The sequence below is a fragment of the Myxine glutinosa genome, chromosome 10, assembly GCF_964187855.1.
Source record: "Myxine glutinosa chromosome 10, kmMyxGlut1.1, whole genome shotgun sequence".
NCBI lineage: Eukaryota > Metazoa > Chordata > Myxini > Myxiniformes > Myxinidae > Myxine > Myxine glutinosa.
In genome coordinates, this window is record NC_136270.1 from 91,446,659 (window position 1) to 91,468,007 (window position 21,349).

Sequence of the window (21,349 nt, forward strand, 5' to 3'; positions counted from 1 at the left end):
TGGTGCTTTTGGTGCGTGGATGGGGTGCTCTGCACATTATTAAAGGCCGTAAGGCCACAGGGCACTCGTGGGTTGGTGTATCGATGCTGGCATGCGTGCTCTCTCTATGCATAACATCTGCATGTGTTCCTCCAAAAACAGGTCCTGGATCGTAGTGTAAATATCAGTGTAGTCTTGTGTAAATAATGCTCCCTACCGGCTGTATGTTTAGTTTGAGGATTCTTTCCGCGATTCGGTTATCCTGTGGGTGTGTTTCTGGTAGGAGAAGGGTGCAACGTCGCAGGGGGACATATTTACTCATTTGTGAACATCTGTAAAACTGTCGCACTCAGGGTTGAGTTAATAGTAGAGGGAACTACATCTGAGTGCCACACTAAAGTAGGTAAAAATTTATCGGGTCGGGACGCCCCGAGGTAGAGAAGGGTGCAGTGTTGCGGATATGGGATTTACATCCATCCCTATCTGCTTGTAAATATTCCCCTATTTCCCCAATACTTCCCAACTATCCCCAATCCCCCATTCCCTAGTCCCATTTTCTGTAAACAACACTCTGTAGAACCGACCTTCCCCTATTTCCCCCCTTAAATGTCGTGCCCAGGTTCACCGCATCTCACGTAGACAACTTTCGGACATCTTGCTAGTTATTCTTAGTTTATGTCAGTTAAGGACTCGTTTCCATTAATTCTGACTCTTCGTTGCACCAGAATGTGATTGTATGGCACCATTAGTAAGTTTAGGACCTCCCAATACCTCCCCGCATCTCTTCCTCATGGGACAACAACACCAACAACAACAACAGCGGCGCGGCGGCGGCGCGGGGAATGCGCGTCCTCACTCCGGCTTGGTTAGCCGCCATTGACCATGTGCTCCGACGGGGTTACCACGCAGGGGCTCGCTGTCAGCTCCTCGTCAAGGGCGGAGCCCGGTAACCCCCCCGCACCCAATAGGAGCGGCGGACCGATTCCATCTGGGGCGGAGCTAACGAGCCGAGGGCGTGTCACTCCCCGCTGAGCATGCGCAGAAAGGGGGAGGTGACGTCAGATGCGCGCTGGACTTGAAGGAAGAGAGACGCCACCAACCGAGCGCTGCGATACCTCCCCGCATCTCTGGACTGGACCGAGCTGTATTCTGCCCCTGAGCCAAGGTGCACCTTGAGCTATCGACTGCCTGCCCTTCCTTGCCATCAATCCCTGTGTAAGTCAGTCTTGTCCCGTTTGTCTGTGGTCTGTCGGGGCTAAGATAAGACTGTGTCTAAGTGCCCATCTTTCTGTGCTTTACCTCTTACCGTGTAATCTACCCGTTTCTGCATCACCAATATTATATCCTCCTCCGGAGGTCTTGAGAACTGTACCCCTTGTGTCGTTACATTTATTCCAGCCGTTGTGTCCTTTCCTTCATTGATTTAGCATAGCGCGACTTAGTCAACGTTCGAGTGGAATCGGGTAAACTGTGCGAACACGGCGGCCATTCCGCTCGGCCCATCATAACATCTTAATAAGTCGTGTCCATAACAATATATATATATATATACATATATATATATATATATATATATATATATATATATATATATATATATATATATATATATATATATATACAGTGGTACCTCGGCTTACGAGTGCCCCAACGTACGAGTTTTTCGGGATACGAGCCGTCGCTCGGGCGGTTTGTTGCTTTGGGATACGAGCCGAGATCCGATGTACGAGCTCAAAAAATTTATTTTTTTGAATTTTCCGGTTGTGGCTTCCGGTTCCGGTCACGCGGTTATCTTGCCGTGAAAGCATCTCTGCTTGGATATAAAACACGCAATCGTCGAAATACATGAGCGAGGAATCTCCTTGCTCCAGCCGGTGACGTCATCGGCGGGGATCCCCGCCTCCAGAGTGGCTGGTCACGTGACCGCCAAAGCGTGTCGCGCGTGCGGGTATAATGAGCTACACCTGTGGATCACGTGACCACGGAAGCACGCCTCGCTTGAGAGGCATGGCTTTCGGTTTGCGTTTTGCTTTATAAGGCGCGATAAATGGGCTTTTGAGTGTTAGCGGTTCATGGCGTTGACGGTTCATGGCGGTTCATGGCGTTGACGGTCAAAAACCCATTACATCAATTTTACCAGGCACTGTACAGTAAGTACAGTGGACACCAAATGCACGGTGGAAGGCTAGAAGTAGAAGATCGTCCAAGACAAGTGAGAATAAGCCATACTTTGGAGGAGATGACGTCATTCGCTGGTCCGATAACCAAAGATGTGGTATAAAAAACCAGGTGAGCTAACAATGCAGCAATGAAGGAATTCGGCCAAGGCACCGGCACACAACGACCTACCTACATCGAAAGACTCAATGCCAATGGTGACAGAAGCCAAGACGGCCGGCTTAAACACCGCCGAAAGACCACGGTGTACCAACTTACGATGCAGAACATCTTGCACTTAATATGATGACAACAGGTGCCATCCTCTGACGTACCATTACAGGTACAGGTACAGTACACGTGAGCACAGAGCAAAAGTTCACTGAAACCGAGATTAAGAAAAAAGAAAAAACACCTCGTGGTCCGTGCTCGATATCCGAGTTTCAATCTTTTCAAACACATGATGCTCTCGGTCACGGTATCTCCTGCGAGCTGCTTCTCCTTCAACCACACAAACAACAACTTCTCCATATCTTCATGGATAGAGGTCCGGAGCTTTGAAATAATCGTAACGCCCTTGGCTGGCGTTATAGCCTTTATGGACTCCTTCTGCTTCAAAATCGTACATATCGTAGGAGTACGATCGTACTGCCTCGCCAAGTCGACAACACGCACACCTCACCTGGCATGCTCTTCTCCTCTGCTTAATAAAACCAGTTTATTTCTTTACATTCTCTTGTATTATGTACAGTATATACGAGGTCGTGCTTGTTTATACATTATTTGTTATTTATAAAGTACATTTTTGTTATTTAAAAGCACCTAACAAAAAAAATTGGTGTTTTTTTTTTGAGGCTGGAACGGATTAATAGCATTTCAATGCATTTGAATGGGAAAATTTGCTTTGACTTACGAGCGATTTGGCTTACGAGCTCCGTCACGGAACGGATTAAACTCGTAAGCCGAGGTACCACTGTATATATATATATATATATATATATATATATATATATATATATATATATATATATATATATATATATATATATATATATATATATCCCCACCCCTTCATGTGTGTGCATGTGCTGTGGGTGAGTAATTTTTGGTGGAGATCATGAACTCGACTGATTAACAGCTGTAACTATAAAAGCTTGGTCTGGAATAGATGCCGCTTGGACATTTTCACAAATATCACATTTCAAGACAAACGCCTAATTGTGTCTTTAACGACAGCGTTGATAATCCTGCTGTCAAAGAGCCACCAAGTTAATGGGATACCATCTTTTTTTTTTTTGGTCGGAGGAAAAAATGGAGGGGGGGGGGGGGGGTAAGTAAAAGGCTCACATCCAGGGTTTTCCTGCTTCAAGGGCTTCTGGTGTGTATTTGCTGAACATTGTGCCTCTTTAATCGACATCCTCTCTCTTTTTGCCTTCATTTGATAACGTATTTGTATTTTTTTTTGCATAAAGCATTTAAGTTAATGGAAGAACGAGGTGACAGACGGTGAATGTGCTGACACTGGGGCACATTAATTAACAGGAAAAGCAGAGAGAGCGAGAGGAGAGGTAACACAGTCACCTGAAAGTAAGAGGGTTGGGTTAGGTTGGTTTCATGGGGTTAGACACAATAGCAGGTGGGGATGGGGTGGGACATCAGAAGGTGGTGCACTGCTTCCTTTAAGTTCTGGAGGGAAACATGTGATTGAATGCACTTCCACAAATAGGAGCAAAGAGGGACAAAAGAGTGGGGCTGGGCTGACAGCCTGGATTTTTGGAGTTTAACTACAAAGATGTTCCTGGAAAACTTATACGTGATGGAGGAACTAGGGATTGTTGTTGGGTCAAAAAAAGATGAGCGGCTAGATCGTAGGAGAGGTAGTTAAAAAATAACAATAATAATTAAACCACCACCAACTTGTCTGTCTTGAGAGCAACAGGCCTTGTGAGGGACAGAACCCTCAGATCAGATCCGATCAGAACCAACAATGTTAAGAATCCAGGGTTGAGGCCATGGCTCCAGGCTGGACGATATGCCCAGTATGTGTAGGGATAAAAAGAAGAAGTGACTTATGGATTAAGTCCATGCAGTGGAGAGAGAGAACATCTTTCAAAAATAAAAAAGGGGGAAGGCGGCAGCATGACATGACACTAATAAAGCATGACATGAGCATGACACTAATAACGTAACCCCCTCCCCACCTCCCTTCCAAATATCAAGTCACAAATTTAGAATTTGCATATAAGTGTATAAGTACGCAATATCTTACTTTTTTCACAAGGTACCACAGTATCGTTATTAACATCCGCAAACAAATGCAAGCGGATTGCAAAGCCAGCTTAACGTCCCCTCCAAAAAGGGCGCATTCATTGACGTACAGTCCTGCCTGCAGAGTACCAGAACGACGGTTTATATTCAGGCTGTGGATCAAACCCAGATCAGACAGCTGAAAGGCAGGTGCGCAACCTCCGAACTATCCTGCCAGCCCATCAATGGGAATTGCAAATAAGGGACAACATTAACTGTGACTGCACATGGCAGGTGATAAAATAAATGCCATTAAACTTCACAAGAACTAACAAAACACTACTGGCACATGATGAATCATCACATGAGCCACAAAGCCTGCTAGGCTCGGGTTTCGGTGCGAGGTGAGCAGCACTGCCGACCCGTGTCCCTCCTCCTTTTCCCCCCTTACACCCTACCCACCGGCTGCCTAAGCAAACACAAATGCGCCAAAAGGACTCCAATGGGTCGAACAATAAGCGCCGTCAAACTCTACCCACTGATGTCCTGCACTTTACCCATCGTTCACCGCGTCCCTCCTTTATCGACTCTTATCTTTCTCCATGAAACGTTAATCTTCCAAATTTTCATCACCCAAAACCGTGGTAATAAAATGATAAAACAACAACAAAAAAACCGAAATGTTCACATGCCATTAAAAAAAGTTATTTCATCAAGTTTCAGAACAATGAGAGCTAAACAGATTGCAAAACAAAAATAAATCAATAAATATATATTTTAAAACCAGAACGTACGAGCCGACCATGTGCTTGCAAGCCAATGCACACACCTCCAGCACCACCGCGCGCCCACATACAATCACTACACTCCAGGGAAGTTATAATCACGACCAGTGCAGCTAGAGCATTATTGGCATATATTGTAGTTAGCCTGGTGTTGGCTTAGCGGTTAGGGTGCCGGCTTGGGATCCTAGGATCCTGAGTTTGAATCCCGGTCGATCGTTGAATTAACGCCAGGGGGGTTGACTCAGCCTGTCATCCTTCCGAGGTTGGCAAATTGAGTACCAGCTTGCTGGGATGAATGATCACGGTGTGTACCCAGATTTAGAATAGGTACACCGTATCCCTGCGCATCGTAAGAGGCGACCAAGGGTTGGCGTCAGGAAGGGCATCCGGCCATAAAAAAAAACATTGCCTCAAACAGGGAACCATGAGCTCATGGGGCCCGCAAGGCCAACCCCCGCTGTAGTGGGGAAAATGGCCTTAAAACGATCATTCATTCATATTCATTATATTGTAGTTCATGAATAACCATGGAAATCATTGTGATGACAATAAATAACCAAACGGTATTTGTGGTGTGTATCACGTATGTTTTTATTGATTTTTACACTTGGGTTGCTTGTTAGCACGAGCTCGCATCGGCTAGGGAAGCGGTCAAGATGATTGTGACTGTGGTGGTTGATCCTCATCAGAGTCGAACTCGGCATTCTCATCTTTTACCCAGCACCCGGCCTTGTCTTTAACCCAGCCCGAGCTGTGGGTCACAAGGACGTTTGAAGTAAAGTTACAGTATGGGATTGTGAGCCACGCATCAGGCCAAATACATATTGTGGAACCAGACACATGCTGTCAAAGCTTCGCGTCATGAGCAAAGCACACTTAGTACAAATGATATGGTAGCCATTTATCGTAGAACAACTGCATATATCCATACAATATCTTCTTTTTCTAGCAATTATATGTATATATACACTATGGGTCAAAAGTTTTAGAACACCTCAATTTTTTCAGTTTTTACAGAAATTTACGCAGTTTAATGTCTCAATGTACTCTGAAATTAAGCATAGAACAAATAAACAATTGGAGATTAAAAATAAATCATAGAATCATTTTGTTTAACAAAATTTAATTTAAATTTTTGACTCAGTAAAGTAGCCACCTTTTGCAGATATAACCGCCGAACACACTCGTGGCATTCTTTCTACAATGGAAATCAAATATTGTTCGGGAAGTTCTTCCCAACACTGTTGCAGAAGTTCCCACAAATGTGTTGCACTTGAAGGTTGCTTTGCTTTCACCCTTCTGTCCAGTTTATCCCAAACCAGCTCGATGGGGTTTAAGTCTGGAGACTGTGCTGGCCATTCCATGATTTGAAGCCTCCCGTCTTGTTATTTTCCTCGAAGATAGTTTTGACATAGCCTGGAGGTGTGTTTAGGGTCATTATCTTGCTGTAGGATGAACCCCTGACCAACTAGGCGTATACCAGAGGGTATTGCACGGCGCTGCAAAATGCTGTGGTAGCCCTTTTGGTTCAGGATGCCAGTCACTCTGTGCAAGTCGCCGACTCTGGATCCAGCAAAAGAGCCCCAGACCATCACGCTTCCTCCTCCATGTTTGACAGTTGGTGTCACACACTGAGGAACAATCCTTTCGCCTACTCAACGGCGTACAAAAACATCTGCTTTGGAAGAATTCCCAGGATGAGTTGATGTCAGAGGCGGTAGAGATGGGAGACCAGTCCAGATGATTGATGGCTGCTCGAAGACCGTGCCAGTTGGCCTGAGTGAAATGCCAGACTCGTCGACGCTGAGGAGGCTCTCTGAGAATGGTCAGAGAGATGTCCACTTTAACAAGCACATGATCAGAAGAGCCGATTGGAGCAGAAGAAGAGCAGCAGACATTTTCAGGGAAGTTAGTCATAACCAAGTCCAGAAGAGAAGATGCTCCGTTGACTGAGATCCGGGTCGGGAAATTGACAGATTGTGTCAGTCCCAGTGAGTCACAGAAGTCCTTTGCTGAAGAGCCATGGCTGGTGAGAGAGGTACCCACACCCAGCCAACTGGCATGGTGACAGTTGAAAGCACCACATATGAGGAAGAGAGAGTTGGGATGAGTAGATAGAAGTTGGTCCATATTATCAGACAGCGAGATGTAGATGGAGTCATCACTGTTTGGTGGACGGTACAACACACATATGAACAAAAGGTGGGAGCGAAGGGGAAGCCGTAGCCAAAGGTATTCCTGGGGGTGAGGTGGAGAGAGGGCAGTGCAGGGCGAGTGAGGAAGAGAGTTTTTTATAAAGATTTCATAAAGATCTTCCAAAGATTTCAAATTTTGATTCATCGGTCCATAAGATCTTCTTCCAGTCTTCAGTAGTCCACTGGCGGTGCGTCATGGCCCAGGCAAGCCTCTTTTTCTTATTTTGCCATCTTAGCAATGGCTTTCTTACTGCCACTCGACCTGTCAAGCCTGCAGCTCGAAGTCTTCTCTTCAAAGTTGAAACTGAGACTTGCTTACGTGACCAGTGTTAAGCTGTGCTTGAAGTTGTTGTTCTGTGAGCCACCTATCACGCAAGCTGTTGACCCTCAGAAACTTGTCTTCTGATTCTGTTGTGCCTTTGGGTCCGCCAGACCTCTTCCTGTCAGAATTCCCTCCAGTTTCCAAGTGCCTTGTGATGGTGTAGGAAAGTGTACTCACTGTCACCTTGGCTTTCTTTGCAATCTCTCTAAAGGAAAGACCTACACTTTTAAGGGTTATAATGGTCTGTCTGTCTTTACTGCTTACCTTTGTACCATTTCAGGTCATTCACTGGACTTGAATTGCTTAAATTTCAATAAAAACTGGAAAAATTGAGGTGTTCTAAAACTTTTGACCGGTAGTGTAATCAACAAAAGTGTGAGACATGCAGAATGGAAAATGCAAAAGGACAACACTGTGAGTTTTGTTTGCCAAGAAAATGGTGCCCTTCATCGTTTTCAGTGCGACAGTTGCCTTCATCAGTGACTAAAACAGGCCATGTGCTCTTAAATCTTAAACGCCCTGCCAGAGGAGCGAGCACACACACACACACACACACACACACACACACACACACACACACACACACACACACACACACACACACACACACACACACACATACACACACACACACACACACACACACACACACACACACACACACACACACGTTGGCAGGATGACCGAGAGGTATGCAGACTCGCCGCTAAGCTGTCAATCCTGGAATTTAATCCCAACCCATGTATAAACTGTCATCCTAGTGCTTCACATGCAGGGTGATTCATCAATGTGTGTGCCGTCCCTCGGGTGGACGATAAACAGGGCATCCCATCTGCCAGCATTAGTCGGTGGACGTTAAAGATCCAATAGTGTCATTCGCGAAGGGCAGGTGAGCTGTTGCCAGCACAATTAACAAACTCTCCAACTACTGCTAGTAAGGCAATGGCAAAACCACCCGGAATAACCGGGGTGCAGTGCTGCTGAAGCAATAAACTGCTTCAGCAGCACTGATGCTCTGCAACAGAGCATGATAAATCAGAATGAGAATATACCTATACACAGTCAATCAATGTCACATTCCAGTCATTCCATATACGCTTACTAAAGGATGTGAAAGATACTATGATCTTTAACAAGTGGAAGTTTCTGGCCTCATACAATGGCTTTAAAATTAGAAGTCAAGGTACGAGATGTAAATAGATTATAGTGATCTAAAAAAAATTTTTTTTTTAGAATACCTCCCACTGCGTAATTCAAAACACCTCACGGCACTGGAAAAGCGTGGGGACAGCAATACTGTACTGTGGAGGGTGGGGACTTGTGATACCCTCTCCCACCTGGAATGGCGCTACACGATACACATTTACAAAGAGAATTTGCGTCTCACCCCCTCCCTCACTCAGAGACCACAGAAAAAGATAAAAACACTCCTATGCACTGATTGGGGTCATGCCGATCCTAAATAGCAAGTCTGGATGTAATCGGCCCACGACTGTAGGAGTTGCCACAACAAACAGAAAAACACACACACACACACGCACACACACACACACACACACACACACACACACACACACACACACACACACACAACGGTCCATTAATTATAGTAAGGAGAACATCACCACTATGTTATCCCATCCATCTGTCTTAAATAAAGAGCCATTTTAATTTCCATATCCAATGCGCTACCTGCGCAGGTGAAGGTAGTGTTCCAGCTCTCGGCGTCGAGTAACCTTTTCCTCTGTAGATGTCGCATCAGATTTTGTCCCATCTTCATCGTCTGTTGCCACATGAACAAAAGAGGAGACTGAATAGAGACAAAAGGGAGAATGAACAGGCCATGAGATTGGAGACATCAAGGCTTCCTGAGACTGTGATAGTATAACAGGAAGAGAAAAGGAAAATAATATGATTCTTTCTTCGAAATGACTTGCACAAACCTCCAAAGTGATCCAAAGATTGCTCAGGTACAGGTGGGAGTGGTGCTGTATCTGGTTCTGCTTCTGCCTTGTTGTGCGATGGTCCCTCGCAAGGTTTGTCCATTCTCTTTTCAGGAAATGCGGAGGTGCTATCACCATCGGCAGCCGTTTTCCTTCTGAAGGTACGGAAAATTTATTTATTCAACAAGAGGGCCACACCAGGGATGTCAAGGGGTAAGAGATCCATATGAACCAATCACAAATGGAAAAGAGTTCCACAAACTCCTACAGCTTTCAATTTTAAAAATAACCTCAGTTGTTAAATTACATCTCATCATCCAGTTTATACCTCAGTAAACCAAACAGCCAAAAAGAGACAAGAAACACTTTTTTATATATGTTTGGCTGATGGAACAGCTGAAAGACAAGTGGTAGAGACCATACTTCTTACCAACGAGGTGTTTAAGGAAAAACGTTGGACTTGAGGACGACAGGGTTAATGATAATAGCAAAGTTGACCTTTGGCCTGTTAAAACAATACGGTACACCAAATCTCGTGGAAATTGTCCCGGGGGTTTGAAAACGTATAAGGGAATTGTCCCGGGAATTTCCGGGACATTTTCCACGAGATTTGCTGTGCTGTATTGTCTTAACACCAGGAAGGTCAACATCATAATAAAAACTTTCAATTCCTAATTAAATTAAAACAGGAAATAAAAGAAATTAAAACAAGAAATAACGGTGCTTTGACCAACCGAGTGTCACATGTTGGGTGCCCCCCCTCGGCGGAGCTTGCGCCTCCGATGTGAGTGATTCTCTGTTCGGAATCAAACCAATTGCATTTAAATATTTATTTTGCTTTTGCAAAATGGAAAATAATACACAAAGGGTGCATGGTCTCTTTGGGACTACACCGAGTGTGAGGAGCGTTCGCACGATCCTGCACGACCTTAAACAAGTTAATGAGACCATTTGGCCCATCATGCAGTGTTGCACTCCCGAGGTAATTTTTGCTACAGCTTTAAACAGCAATCTTGACGGATTACTAAAGTTTAAATAACCCAATCTTGATCGGATGACCAAACTTGTTAAAAGATAAGTGTGGTTAGACGTGAGGTGTGAGGACTGAGCTCATACTCACTCCACCTCATTTTGGTGGATGCACCTATCCAGCTTCATAGCTCAAATTCACGATTAACCCACTCCCTACCATCCCATTCCTCCCGATTCACCCACCGGCCTCGCTGACAGCAACTATTGTAAGGTATGCTTCGAAGCAAGGCACAGTGGACTCGATGTCGCGTCTGGCTGAGCAGCGGTGCTGGATCTGAGTCATCTTCTTGAAGAAAGGCCGCCTGTCTCCGCTTTTGAATTTCTTCCCTTAAGCACTGTTGCTGTACATTGAACCTGCACAAGCCTGAGAGACGTTTAGACAAATAAATATCAGTCTTATTTATCACATTAAAGAGCCAAAATCGATTTTAAAGAATCCCATATTCACTTGCTAGATGTCGCTTTCCAGCCCGATGTACAGCCAGGACGTCCATGGTGTCGAACACTGGTCTCCAAGAGCACACGGTGCAAGCAAACCTGTTACATGGTCACAATAGTCATTTCCTTGTTATATACACATTGTAATCTTGAAGCTCGTCCAAGACAATCAAAATACAATTTGCAAACCTGGAAGAATTAAGTTTATATTCAAACACCGAGAACGTGTTGTGTTTCAATACAGAAAAATCCCATGTTCTCTCTGTCCTTCCAAAAGGACTTCTTGGTAAACATTCCAGTCAACCCACGTGGTGATGAGCAGTCTCTAGTGCTGCGAGGCCTCACTATTATCCTCAACCTGTCTTGGGCAGACCTATCGACAAGCTAGCCTGTAAAGCTATTCAGCACCTTGGTATGGTACATTATTAGCCACCCATAGCTCAGGAGGGCATATAAGGTCTTCATTAAAAATACAATGATGTACAGCTCCCCAATCTGGCTGACCACAAGGACCTCTCAATGTGGTCCCATGCTCTATATAGAGTATCCATGCTGCTGAAGCAGTTTATATGGCGAGGGTTACAATCCTGGACGGGTAGTCACTCCGACACAGGAACTCAGGGCAGGAATTTGTAATTTTGCTCCATGGTGCCGGTGATAGCTCGCCTACTCTTCGCGAAGGACACCGTGGGATATTTAAAGTCCACCAACCATTGCCGTCAGACAGGAACATACGCAAATCATACTAAAATACGCAATTTAGTGTCTGTCTGTCTATCTGTCTGACTGCGATACATTTGGTTGTAACTTATCCAATATCGACCAATTCCCCTCTGCCACTCCGTCAGTTTAACATGCCATCTTCCATCCTTTAGCTCATCCTCAACTCCTGTAGAACAAGGAAAAAGAAGAAGAAAGAGTGGTTTGCAAAAAAGTCTTTATAGCTGTTGGTCACGCTCGACGTATGTTTCAGCTTAAAGATGCATGATGATGCTGTAAGGTGAGAAAATTGATGCATGTAAAAATATATGGACAAAGGTAGATACAATTTGAGTTCACCTGTTTGTTGCTCCCAATGGAGTGCATAGTTCATGATACTGGGATCGCAGTTCAAATCCTACCCACAGTGCTGATGCGTCCATTCCTCCTAACATCCTTTTATTCTGTGCAAAAGTGCAATGATCTATTGTGAGATATCCTACACGCAACATCCTCATATATGTTATACCATGTACAAAGCTCCTCTACAAATCTGAGATCACTGTAGAAAAAAATTAAATCCAAATGGAAGATTAAAAAGGGAAAGAGCAAAAGGGTGAAGCAAAGCAGGACATTGATGAAGCGATTTTGATTTTAAAAGGCAACTTCTGAATGCATTTGTAATGTTTTTTGCTTAGCTCAACAGAGAATGATGGATTCTAAAGTAATGGGATAGCACAAGCTTCCAGAGGGTGCGGTGAAAAGTCTCAGGAAGTAAAGGTTTCTGCTGCGAGCCTTTGTGGAATGACCTGTGGGATTTGTCTGTGCCTTCCCTAAGCATAGACTGTGATAGGGTCACATTGAGTGTTTATTTTTACCTTAGGAATGGTTCACCATAAAGCAGGAAGTGTGTTAATTATAGCGAGTACAAAGGCATCACATAAAGTGCAGTGGCAACAGCAGGACACAATGGGGACTGGATGGAAGCTGGTGGATGCAGTTTAGATGAAAGGAAGGTGATAAGGTGGGGGTGGAGGGGGAGGGTAGGATGAAGGTAATGTGGAGAGGGAAGGTGGTCCACTAAGGGTGAAAGAGTTAGTGTCTGGGTTTCCAGGATAAAGCTGGCACAGTCAGTTGGGCGAGAAGATAATGGGGGGTCTACAGCAGAGCCCTCTCATGACAATGTTTGATCAGTCACCCTAAATTGCACAATATTTTATCCAAATGCACATGCTCGACAACCAATCCACACCTTGTCTGTATTATACATACATTTCGTTTGACACATCACCTAAAACCATTTGTCCACCGATTTCTCTCCCATCTGTGCAACTATTTTCAGTCCATTCCGGTTCCTTGCGTCATTTGCTGTTCAGATCATAATCACCCTACGTCATTTCATATTTGTACTTCAACAGAACTTTTCTCCTCTGCAGATTTTCGCCTCCTTCTCCTCCTACATTTCCTCCACATACTTGCCCTTCCCTTTCCACTGTCAGTATATTTATGCTTCTCAACCCTCCGTCTTTCAGCTCATCCATGTGCTTTATTATATAGCTATGTTAACCCTCAATATCTAAAAATAACTTTTGGGAATTTAAGACATTTTAGAGCAGAATGGCAGCATTTGGAAAAGAAAATGTCGTGAAAATTAAACTGTCCTTTTACTTTAACATATATATATATATATATATATATATATATATATATATATATATATATATTGTTGCGGATATGGGACTTGGCCTCCATATCCGCTTGTAAATATTCCCCTATTTCCCCAATACTCCCCAACTATCCCCAATCCCCCATTCCCTAGTCCCATTGCCTGTAAATAACACTCTGTAGAACCGACCTTCCCCTTCTTCCCCCATTAAATGTCGTGCCCAGGTCCACCGCATCTCACGTAGACAACTTTCGGACATCTTGCTAGTTATTCTTAGTCTATGTCAGTTAAGGACTCGTTTCCATTAATTCTGACTCTTCGTTGCACCAGAATGTGATTGTATGGCACCAGTAGTGAGTTTAGGACCTCCCCATACCTCCTCCCATCTTCCCCATGAAACAACAACTACAACAACAACAACAACAACAACTACAACAACAACTACAACAACAGAGGGGGGCGGCGCGGCGCGGGGAGTGTGCGTCCTCACTCCGGCTTGGTTAGCCGCCATTGCCCATGCGCTCCACGGGGTTACCACGAAGGGGCTGGCTGTCAGCTCCTCGTCAGGGGCGGAGCCCGGTAACCCCCCGCAGCCAGTGAGAAGCGGCGGGCCGATTCCATCTGGGGCGGAGCTAACGAGCCGAGGGCGTGTCACTCCCCGCCGGATATACGCAGCGACTTACCGGACGTGACGTCAGATGCGCCTCAGCCACGAAAGAGAGAACCAGACGCCACCTCGGAGCGCTGTGAGACCTCCCGCATCTCTGGACCGGACCGGGTCGATTCTGTCCCTGAGCCAAGAGTGCACCTTGAGCCATCGACTACCCGCTTTCCTTGCCATCAATCCCCGTGTGAGTCAGTTTTGTCCTGTTTATCTGTCGTCTGTCGGGGCTACTATAAGACCGTAATTAAGTGCCTATCTTTCTATGCTGTCTCTCTCATCCCTGTAATCTAACCTTCCGCAATATTATAACCTCCTCCGGAGGTCTTGAGAACCGTACCCCTGGTGTCGTGTCATTTTAAACCCAGCCGTTGTGTCCTTTCCTCAATTGATTTAGCGTAGCGCGACTCGGCCAAGGTTCGAGTATAATCGGGTAACTTGTGCGAACACGGCGGCCATTCCGCTCGGCCCACCATAACATCAAAGTCGTGTCCGTAACAATATATATATATATATATATATATATATATATATATAGTTACGGATATCGGACGTCGGCTCTCCCCTTATCAAGGGGGGGTTAATCCCCTTGTCTTGTTATCTGGCCGACCCGAGTCCTGCGGGTTATAACGTTCCTTCCGGTCGATGGTAAGTAGGGTTGTTGGTCGAGTCTTAGTCCAATTACCTAAGTACTACCACCGGCCGTAAAGCAAGGAGATAACTCCCGCTCGAACCACGGATATTGGTGGAAACGCCTCGCGGATAGCGATCCGCGATCCGAGCCGTTAACAATGTGACTAAACCCGATCCTGAGCGGTTTCTAATCGTGCCACGTTTACCCAATTAGAGAAAAGACGAATGCGATTGGATAAAGAGGAAACCCAGAAAATAGGAAGAACAAAGATTGGTTTATTAATTATTTACAAGAAGGAGAAGAGGAAACGAAAGAAATATACAAGATAGGAAGAGGAAGAAGCAGTTACACAGGGCAGCCTTAGACAGTCTTATTCTTAATACCCAGGACAAACATACACACTCACACGGGGATTGTAGATGGTAGGGTGGAACAGGTAGAGGGTCCGGCGATGGCGTCCACCTTGTCCGGTTCCCGACTCGTACCGTGCAGCGGATGGAAAATGGCAGCAGCTCTCCGCGTGTAGTGGAACGCGACCGGACAAGTTATATAACGGGGGGAAGCTGGTACGCTGCGTACGTAATATGTGCACTATACAAAGGCGCCAAACGCCCCCTCTCCAATGAACTCCTTTGATAAGGTCCTTCTTTCATAAGCGCCCCTGCATCAGTCCCGTCAATGCAACGCACGTTCTCCCAGCAAGTCAGTCAAGGCGAGCTCTCTCACGCGGTAAGTCTTTACAAAGGTGCGCTCTCCCGATTAGTAAGTTCATGCGCGCTCTGGTAAGTAAGTCCTGTTGGTAAATGTGCTCGCTGGCAAGTCCTGTGAAAGGGCTTTGCGTTCGCGCTTATATAACTCGACCAAGCGATCACTCCGCAGGCCCCAAAGCCACGCCTGTCGGTGATGTCACTTCAGCCCTGGTTGGCTGGTTAGGGCTTACCGGCCCCGCCTTTGACGGCTGGATGATGTGGCCACACCTTCTTCTTGGCGTTCCGTCCCCTTTTCCCGGGCCTCACCGCGTGGCTTATGGCGGCGTTGAGTGAGCGCTAAGGCAGCTGCTGCTAACAAAGGCGCGTAACAAATTGGGAGAGCCATAGGGCAGACTGGAGGGCGCGTAATGGCGTCTCTTGGAGAGGGAGGCTGCAAAATGAACAGAATGGGCCTACTTCTTATTTGATTGACACAACGCAGATTCAACTGTTGGAAACACGGCCTTACCTATACACATACTAATGAAATAACTGAAATCCTATGGTGGCCTACGTGTTGCTTGTGGCCTAACTATGGGGTGCAACCTTTAACCCTTTAATAATGTCATATTTACAAGAATGATGTCATATTTACAAGTGTGGGTTCTAAAACCGCAACAATATATATATATACACAGTGCATTCAGAAGTATTCAGACCCCTTCACTTTTTTCACATTTTCTTATGTTGCAGCCTTATGCTGAAATCGTTTAAATTCATTTTTTCCCTCATCAATCTGCACTCAATACCCCATAAAGACAAAGAGAAAACAGGATTTTAGAAAGTTTTGCAAATTTATTAAAAAGAAAAAACTGAAATATCACATTTACATAAGTATTCAGACCCTTTGCTATGACACTTGAAATTTAGCTCAGGTGCCTCCCATTTCTCTTGATCATCTTTGAGATGTTTCTACACCTTGATTGGAGTCCACCTGTGGTAAATTCAATTGATTAGACATGATTTGGAAAGGCACACACCTGTCTATATAAGGTCTCACAGCTGGCAATGCATATCAGAGCAAAAACCAAGTCATGAGGTCGAAGGAACTGCCTGCAGAGCTCAGAGACAGGATTTTGTCGAGGCACAGATCTGGGGAAGCCTAAAAAAAATTCTGCTGCATTAAAGGTTCCCAAGAGCACAGTGGCCTCCATAATTCTTAAATGGAAGAAGTTTGGAACAACCAGGACTCTTCCTAGAGCTGGCCGCCCAGCCAAACTGAGCAATCAGGGGGGGGGGGGGGGGGGGAAGGGCCTTGGTAAGAGGTGACCAAGAACCCGATGGTCACTCTGGCTGAGTTCGAGAGTTCCTGTGTGGAGATGGGTGAAACTTCCAGAAGTCCAGAGTAAGAGAGATAAATTGCATTTACTTATGAATTATCATTGAAATGTTTTTTTCAAATATATCGTTTAGGCTCATGGAAGAGCTAGGCCAGAGAACAGAGCAGGACACAACATAACAAAGGGAACAGCAGGAAAAAGGGGAAATGCCAACAGCAGGGGTGGAGGGAGAATGCAGACGGAGACGGACAAACAAGGGATGCAGGTAACAATGAGCTTTGGGGAGAACGCAAGTCGCAAGGGGAGGACAAGATGGATATATAAGCAAAAATTGGGAGGGGTGGGGGTGGGGGTGGGGGTGGGGGTGGGGGAGGTGTGGCTTAACAGGCATAGAAAAGATCATGGTTTTGGATGGGGAATGACTTGAGATGGTGGTGAACAGCAATCACTACGGATCACTTTTGAGAATTGAAGAAACATACTAGAGCAGGATGGGCAACATTTGGAAAAATAATTTAAAAAAAGTAATGAAAAGTAAACTATCCTTGTCTGAAAAGGAAAGTTTACAATGAATGTGTTAACCTAACAATAACTAATGGCAAAGAGCCATGGAAAGATACCGTCTTGCAAAACTAAAAGGGACAAGAAGGGAAACAAATGGCTCAGACAGAAAACACAAGGATTTGATAACCGGTGGACAACAACAATTACAAACTGGCAACCTAGAGAGCGTGGAAGCAGCAGAGGAGGATCAATGATCGTGGAAGTAGCGGAGGAGGATCAATGATCGTGGAAGTAGCGGAGGGGGATCAATGATCGTGGAAGTAGCGGTGGAAGATCAATGATCGTGGAAGTAGCGGAGGGGGCGGATCAATGATCGTGGAAGTAGCGGAGGAGGATCAATGATCGTGGAAGTAGCAGACAGGGATCAATGATCGTGGAAGTAGCAGACAGGGATCAATGATCGTGGAAGTAGCGGAGGAGGATCAATGATCGTGGAAGTAGCGGTGGGGGATCAATGATCGTGGAAGTAGCGGTGGAGGATCAATGATCGTGGAAGTAGCGGAGGGGGGGGGGGGGGATCAATGATCGTGGAAGTAGCGGAGGAGGATCAATGATCGTGGAAGTAGCGGAGAAGGAGCAATGATCGTTGATCGTGGAAGTAGCGGAGGGGGATCAATGATCGTGGAAGTAGCGGAGGGGGATCAATGATCGTGGAAGTAGAGGAGGAGGATCAATGATCGTGGAAGTAGCAGAGGGGGGATCAATAATCGTGGAAGTAGCGGAGAGGGATCAATGATCGTGGAAGTAGAGGAGGGGGATCAATGATCGTGGAAGTAGCGGAGGGGGATCAATGATCGTGGAAGTAGAGGAGGAGGATCAATGATCGTGGAAGTAGCAGAGGGGGGATCAATAATCGTGGAAGTAGCGGAGGAGGATCAATGATCGTGGAAGTAGCGGAGGAGGATCAATGATCGTGGAAGTAGCGGAGGAGGATCAATGATCGTGGAAGTAGCGGAGGAGGATCAATGATCGTGGAAGTAGCGGCGGAGGATCAATGATCGTGGAAGTAGCGGAGGAGGATCAATGATCGTGGAAGTAGCAGAGGGATCAATGATCGTGGAAGTAGCGGAGGAGGATCAATGATCGTGGAAGTAGCAGAGGAGGATCAATGATCGTGGAAGTAGCAGAGAGGGATCAATGATCGTGGAAGTAGCGGAGGAGGATCAATGATCGTGGAAGTAGCGGAGGAGGATCAATGATCGTGGAAGTAGCGGAGGGGGATCAATGATCGTGGAAGTAGCGGAGGAGGAGCAATGATCGTGGAAGTAGCAGAGAGGGATCAATGATCGTGGAAGTAGCGGAGGAGGAGCAATGATCGTGGAAGTAGCAGAGAGGGATCAATGATCGTGGAAGTAGCGGAGGAGGATCAATGATCGTGGAAGTAGCGGAGGAGGATCAATGATCGTGGAAGTAGCGGAGGGGGATCAATGATTGTGGAAGTAGCGGAGGGGGATCAATGATCGTGGAAGTAGCGGAGAAGGAGCAATGATCGTGGAAGTAGCAGAGGAGGATCAATGATCGTGGAAGTAGCGGAGGAGGATCAATGATCGTGGAAGTAGCGGAGGAGGATCAATGATCGTGGAAGTAGCGGAGGGGGATCAATGATCGTGGAAGTAGCGGAGAAGGAGCAATGATCGTGGAAGTAGCAGAGGAGGGGGAATGAAAATAAAAGAAAGTGAAACCACATCATGGAGCTCAACTGAGAACTATGGAAGATAACTAAAATAGGGGCTTATTAGGGTACAATATGATTTGGGGGAAGTCGTTACAATTTGCAAGGAGGTCTACGTAGGGACTCTGGAGGACTATCTTAACATAAAATGGAGTTTAAGGAGTCCATAAGGTTTAGGAGAAGCTTCAATGGAAGGTAAATGAAGCCAATTTCTGTGGTGCTCATGATGTCGATCAGATGAAATACAAATACCACAAGTACTTCTTCTCGGTCCGACATGCGATATTTGAATGGCCTGGCTGGTTTTTGTGGTGAACTGTACACTTGACAGCCCAGCCAGACCAAACTGCAGATAACCTGAGAACACCTGTTATGCAACTCAAAGACAAAATTTCCAACTTACCGTCCATTGCTGAGGAGCAGCGCCTCCTCCTGCGGGATGTTGAAGGCCAGAAGGTCTGAAACACGCCGCTTCTGCAGAGGATAAAATGAAACGAATAAATCCAGGATTCTCTTACACGGTGTTTATAAATTACATACGACATTTAATATTTATAAAGGTGATGTTCTCACCTTCAACGCATTAAGTTGGCTCGCATCATCGCCGTCCCTTTTGAACGACATCTGGAGGCAATCACATTCTCAGTGGAGGACCCTGCACCTCAAAACAATCACGACTGCTATGGAAACAAAAACGGCGCCGTATTACCGGAACCATGAATACAGTACGAGGATGATGACGTCACTCCAAAGTACAGTACAGTGACGAAACGTTCCTACTCTTAATACCACTACTAATGCTACTACTACTACTACTACTACTACTACTGATGTTCTTCTTCTTCTTCTAGAATGTAAGAGAGCCGCGCGCTCTATATATGCCACGCTTCAATACATTTTGTCAGTCCCCTGAAGGTAGGAAGGCGAGAGGCCACAAATCTTAACAATTTCCTCCGTTTCTCACAAATTTAATCACGGGATAAACAGCCGGTGCATCTTTGACAGGATAATCAGTCAGAGATGCCCGCTTGACCCAAACAGAGATTGCCACTGTTGTGTTTGTAAGTAATTAGATCCGGTCCACAGGGGCAGCATAGACGCCAGAATCTCTCTTCTTCTTCCTCTTTTACTCACCTTCTTCTTCCTGGACCGTAAGTCCGTAACTGAATCATCGATCGCCCTCATGTGTCCAAAGTGGGCTTAGCATTTGGAGTTCGTAAATACGCAAACGGGGCACAACAACCATTTGGTCCACGGACGAGCCCACCTACCTGACCTTCATCCCCACGGCCGTGTAGAATATCTGATCAAACCACATATGCCGCGACAAAAACTAAAAAGGGCAACGAATCAGATTCGCTGCAACTTGGACATTATTTTTCAGTCACTGCATAGTAAGCAAAGGACAATATTGAACCCCAGATGGAAAGGAATGGTGAACCCCTGTGTATTGGTGTTTATGTTTAATACAGGCACACCTGCGTACGTAATTTGTGAATGGGTATGTGTGTGGCTCACATGCAATGGATATAGAGTCCAGGCCTTGATTCCATGATTTTAGGTTGGGAGAGGGGGTGCAAAAATTTACATTGCACACTGAAAAATATAATTTTGCCGAGCAGAGGGAGGGGAAAGTTTTTTGTGAGTGTTTATTTTTGTCATAAATTCTAAAGACTTCTAAATATCGACAAATAATGCTCTAATACACTTGAAAATAAGTTCTCGAATGACAAAACTTTTGATCAAAACCCAATATTTCTTTTAATTATTGCCTCATCATAGAAATCCAATTGAATGAAAGGCAGACGTTGTGTATAATAAAACAAATGACATCAAAACAAATCGATGTCTCTGATGTATTGAACAAGGTTTGAGATGGAAGTGACCTTCAGAATTATGGTTTTGCCATCAGCTGAGCATTTGCCTGCGTCATCATCTCGACAATGTGAATCACTAACAAAGATTTCTTCTCCAACACATTTGATGCCTACTGTATACCCTGGAGAATTTCCCACGGTCAAAAAGCATGTTCTTGAGTCTTGAAAACACAGACCGAGTGCCAAATTCAAACAGAATGATGGGGACCCTGGATTATCTGATATTTGGGATACCATTCCACTTCTTTATTCATGAATGGTTAGGAGAAAAGAAGCATCTCCGATGATAAATGATTCCGGTAATTCGTTAATCATCAAGTATCCACTGTGTGAACAAACTGAATTATACAAATTAGTTCCATGTTGAACCTTGCGGTCAACATCAGCTGTGGTCTGAGGAATATCGGGTGATCCCACATTTTGAGACCACGTCTTTGGTTAATTACACC

The 21,349-nt window shown here is 45.3% G+C and overlaps 1 protein-coding gene across 2 annotated transcripts; it reads right to left on the reverse strand.

Moving 5' to 3' along the window:
- Nucleotides 1–5,734: 5,734 nt before the first annotated feature.
- On the reverse strand, nt 5,735–20,151 carry SCNM1 (sodium channel modifier 1). Of its 2 annotated transcripts, none has more exons than XM_068126493.2 (7): nt 19,597–20,151; nt 19,427–19,497; nt 11,109–11,197; nt 10,844–11,024; nt 9,629–9,783; nt 9,378–9,468; nt 5,735–5,919 (listed from the first exon to the last, which is right to left on the reverse strand). In XM_068126493.2, the coding sequence occupies exons 1-7, from the start codon at nt 19,645–19,647 to the stop codon at nt 5,820–5,822; spliced, it is 738 nt and encodes a 245-aa protein (XP_067982594.2). In that variant the 5' UTR covers nt 19,648–20,151; the 3' UTR covers nt 5,735–5,819. The 2 variants fall into 2 exon arrangements, with proteins under 2 accessions (XP_067982594.2, XP_067982593.2); XM_068126492.2 differs by having other exon boundaries at nt 9,378–9,495.
- Between the last annotated feature and the right edge of the window lie 1,198 nt (nt 20,152–21,349).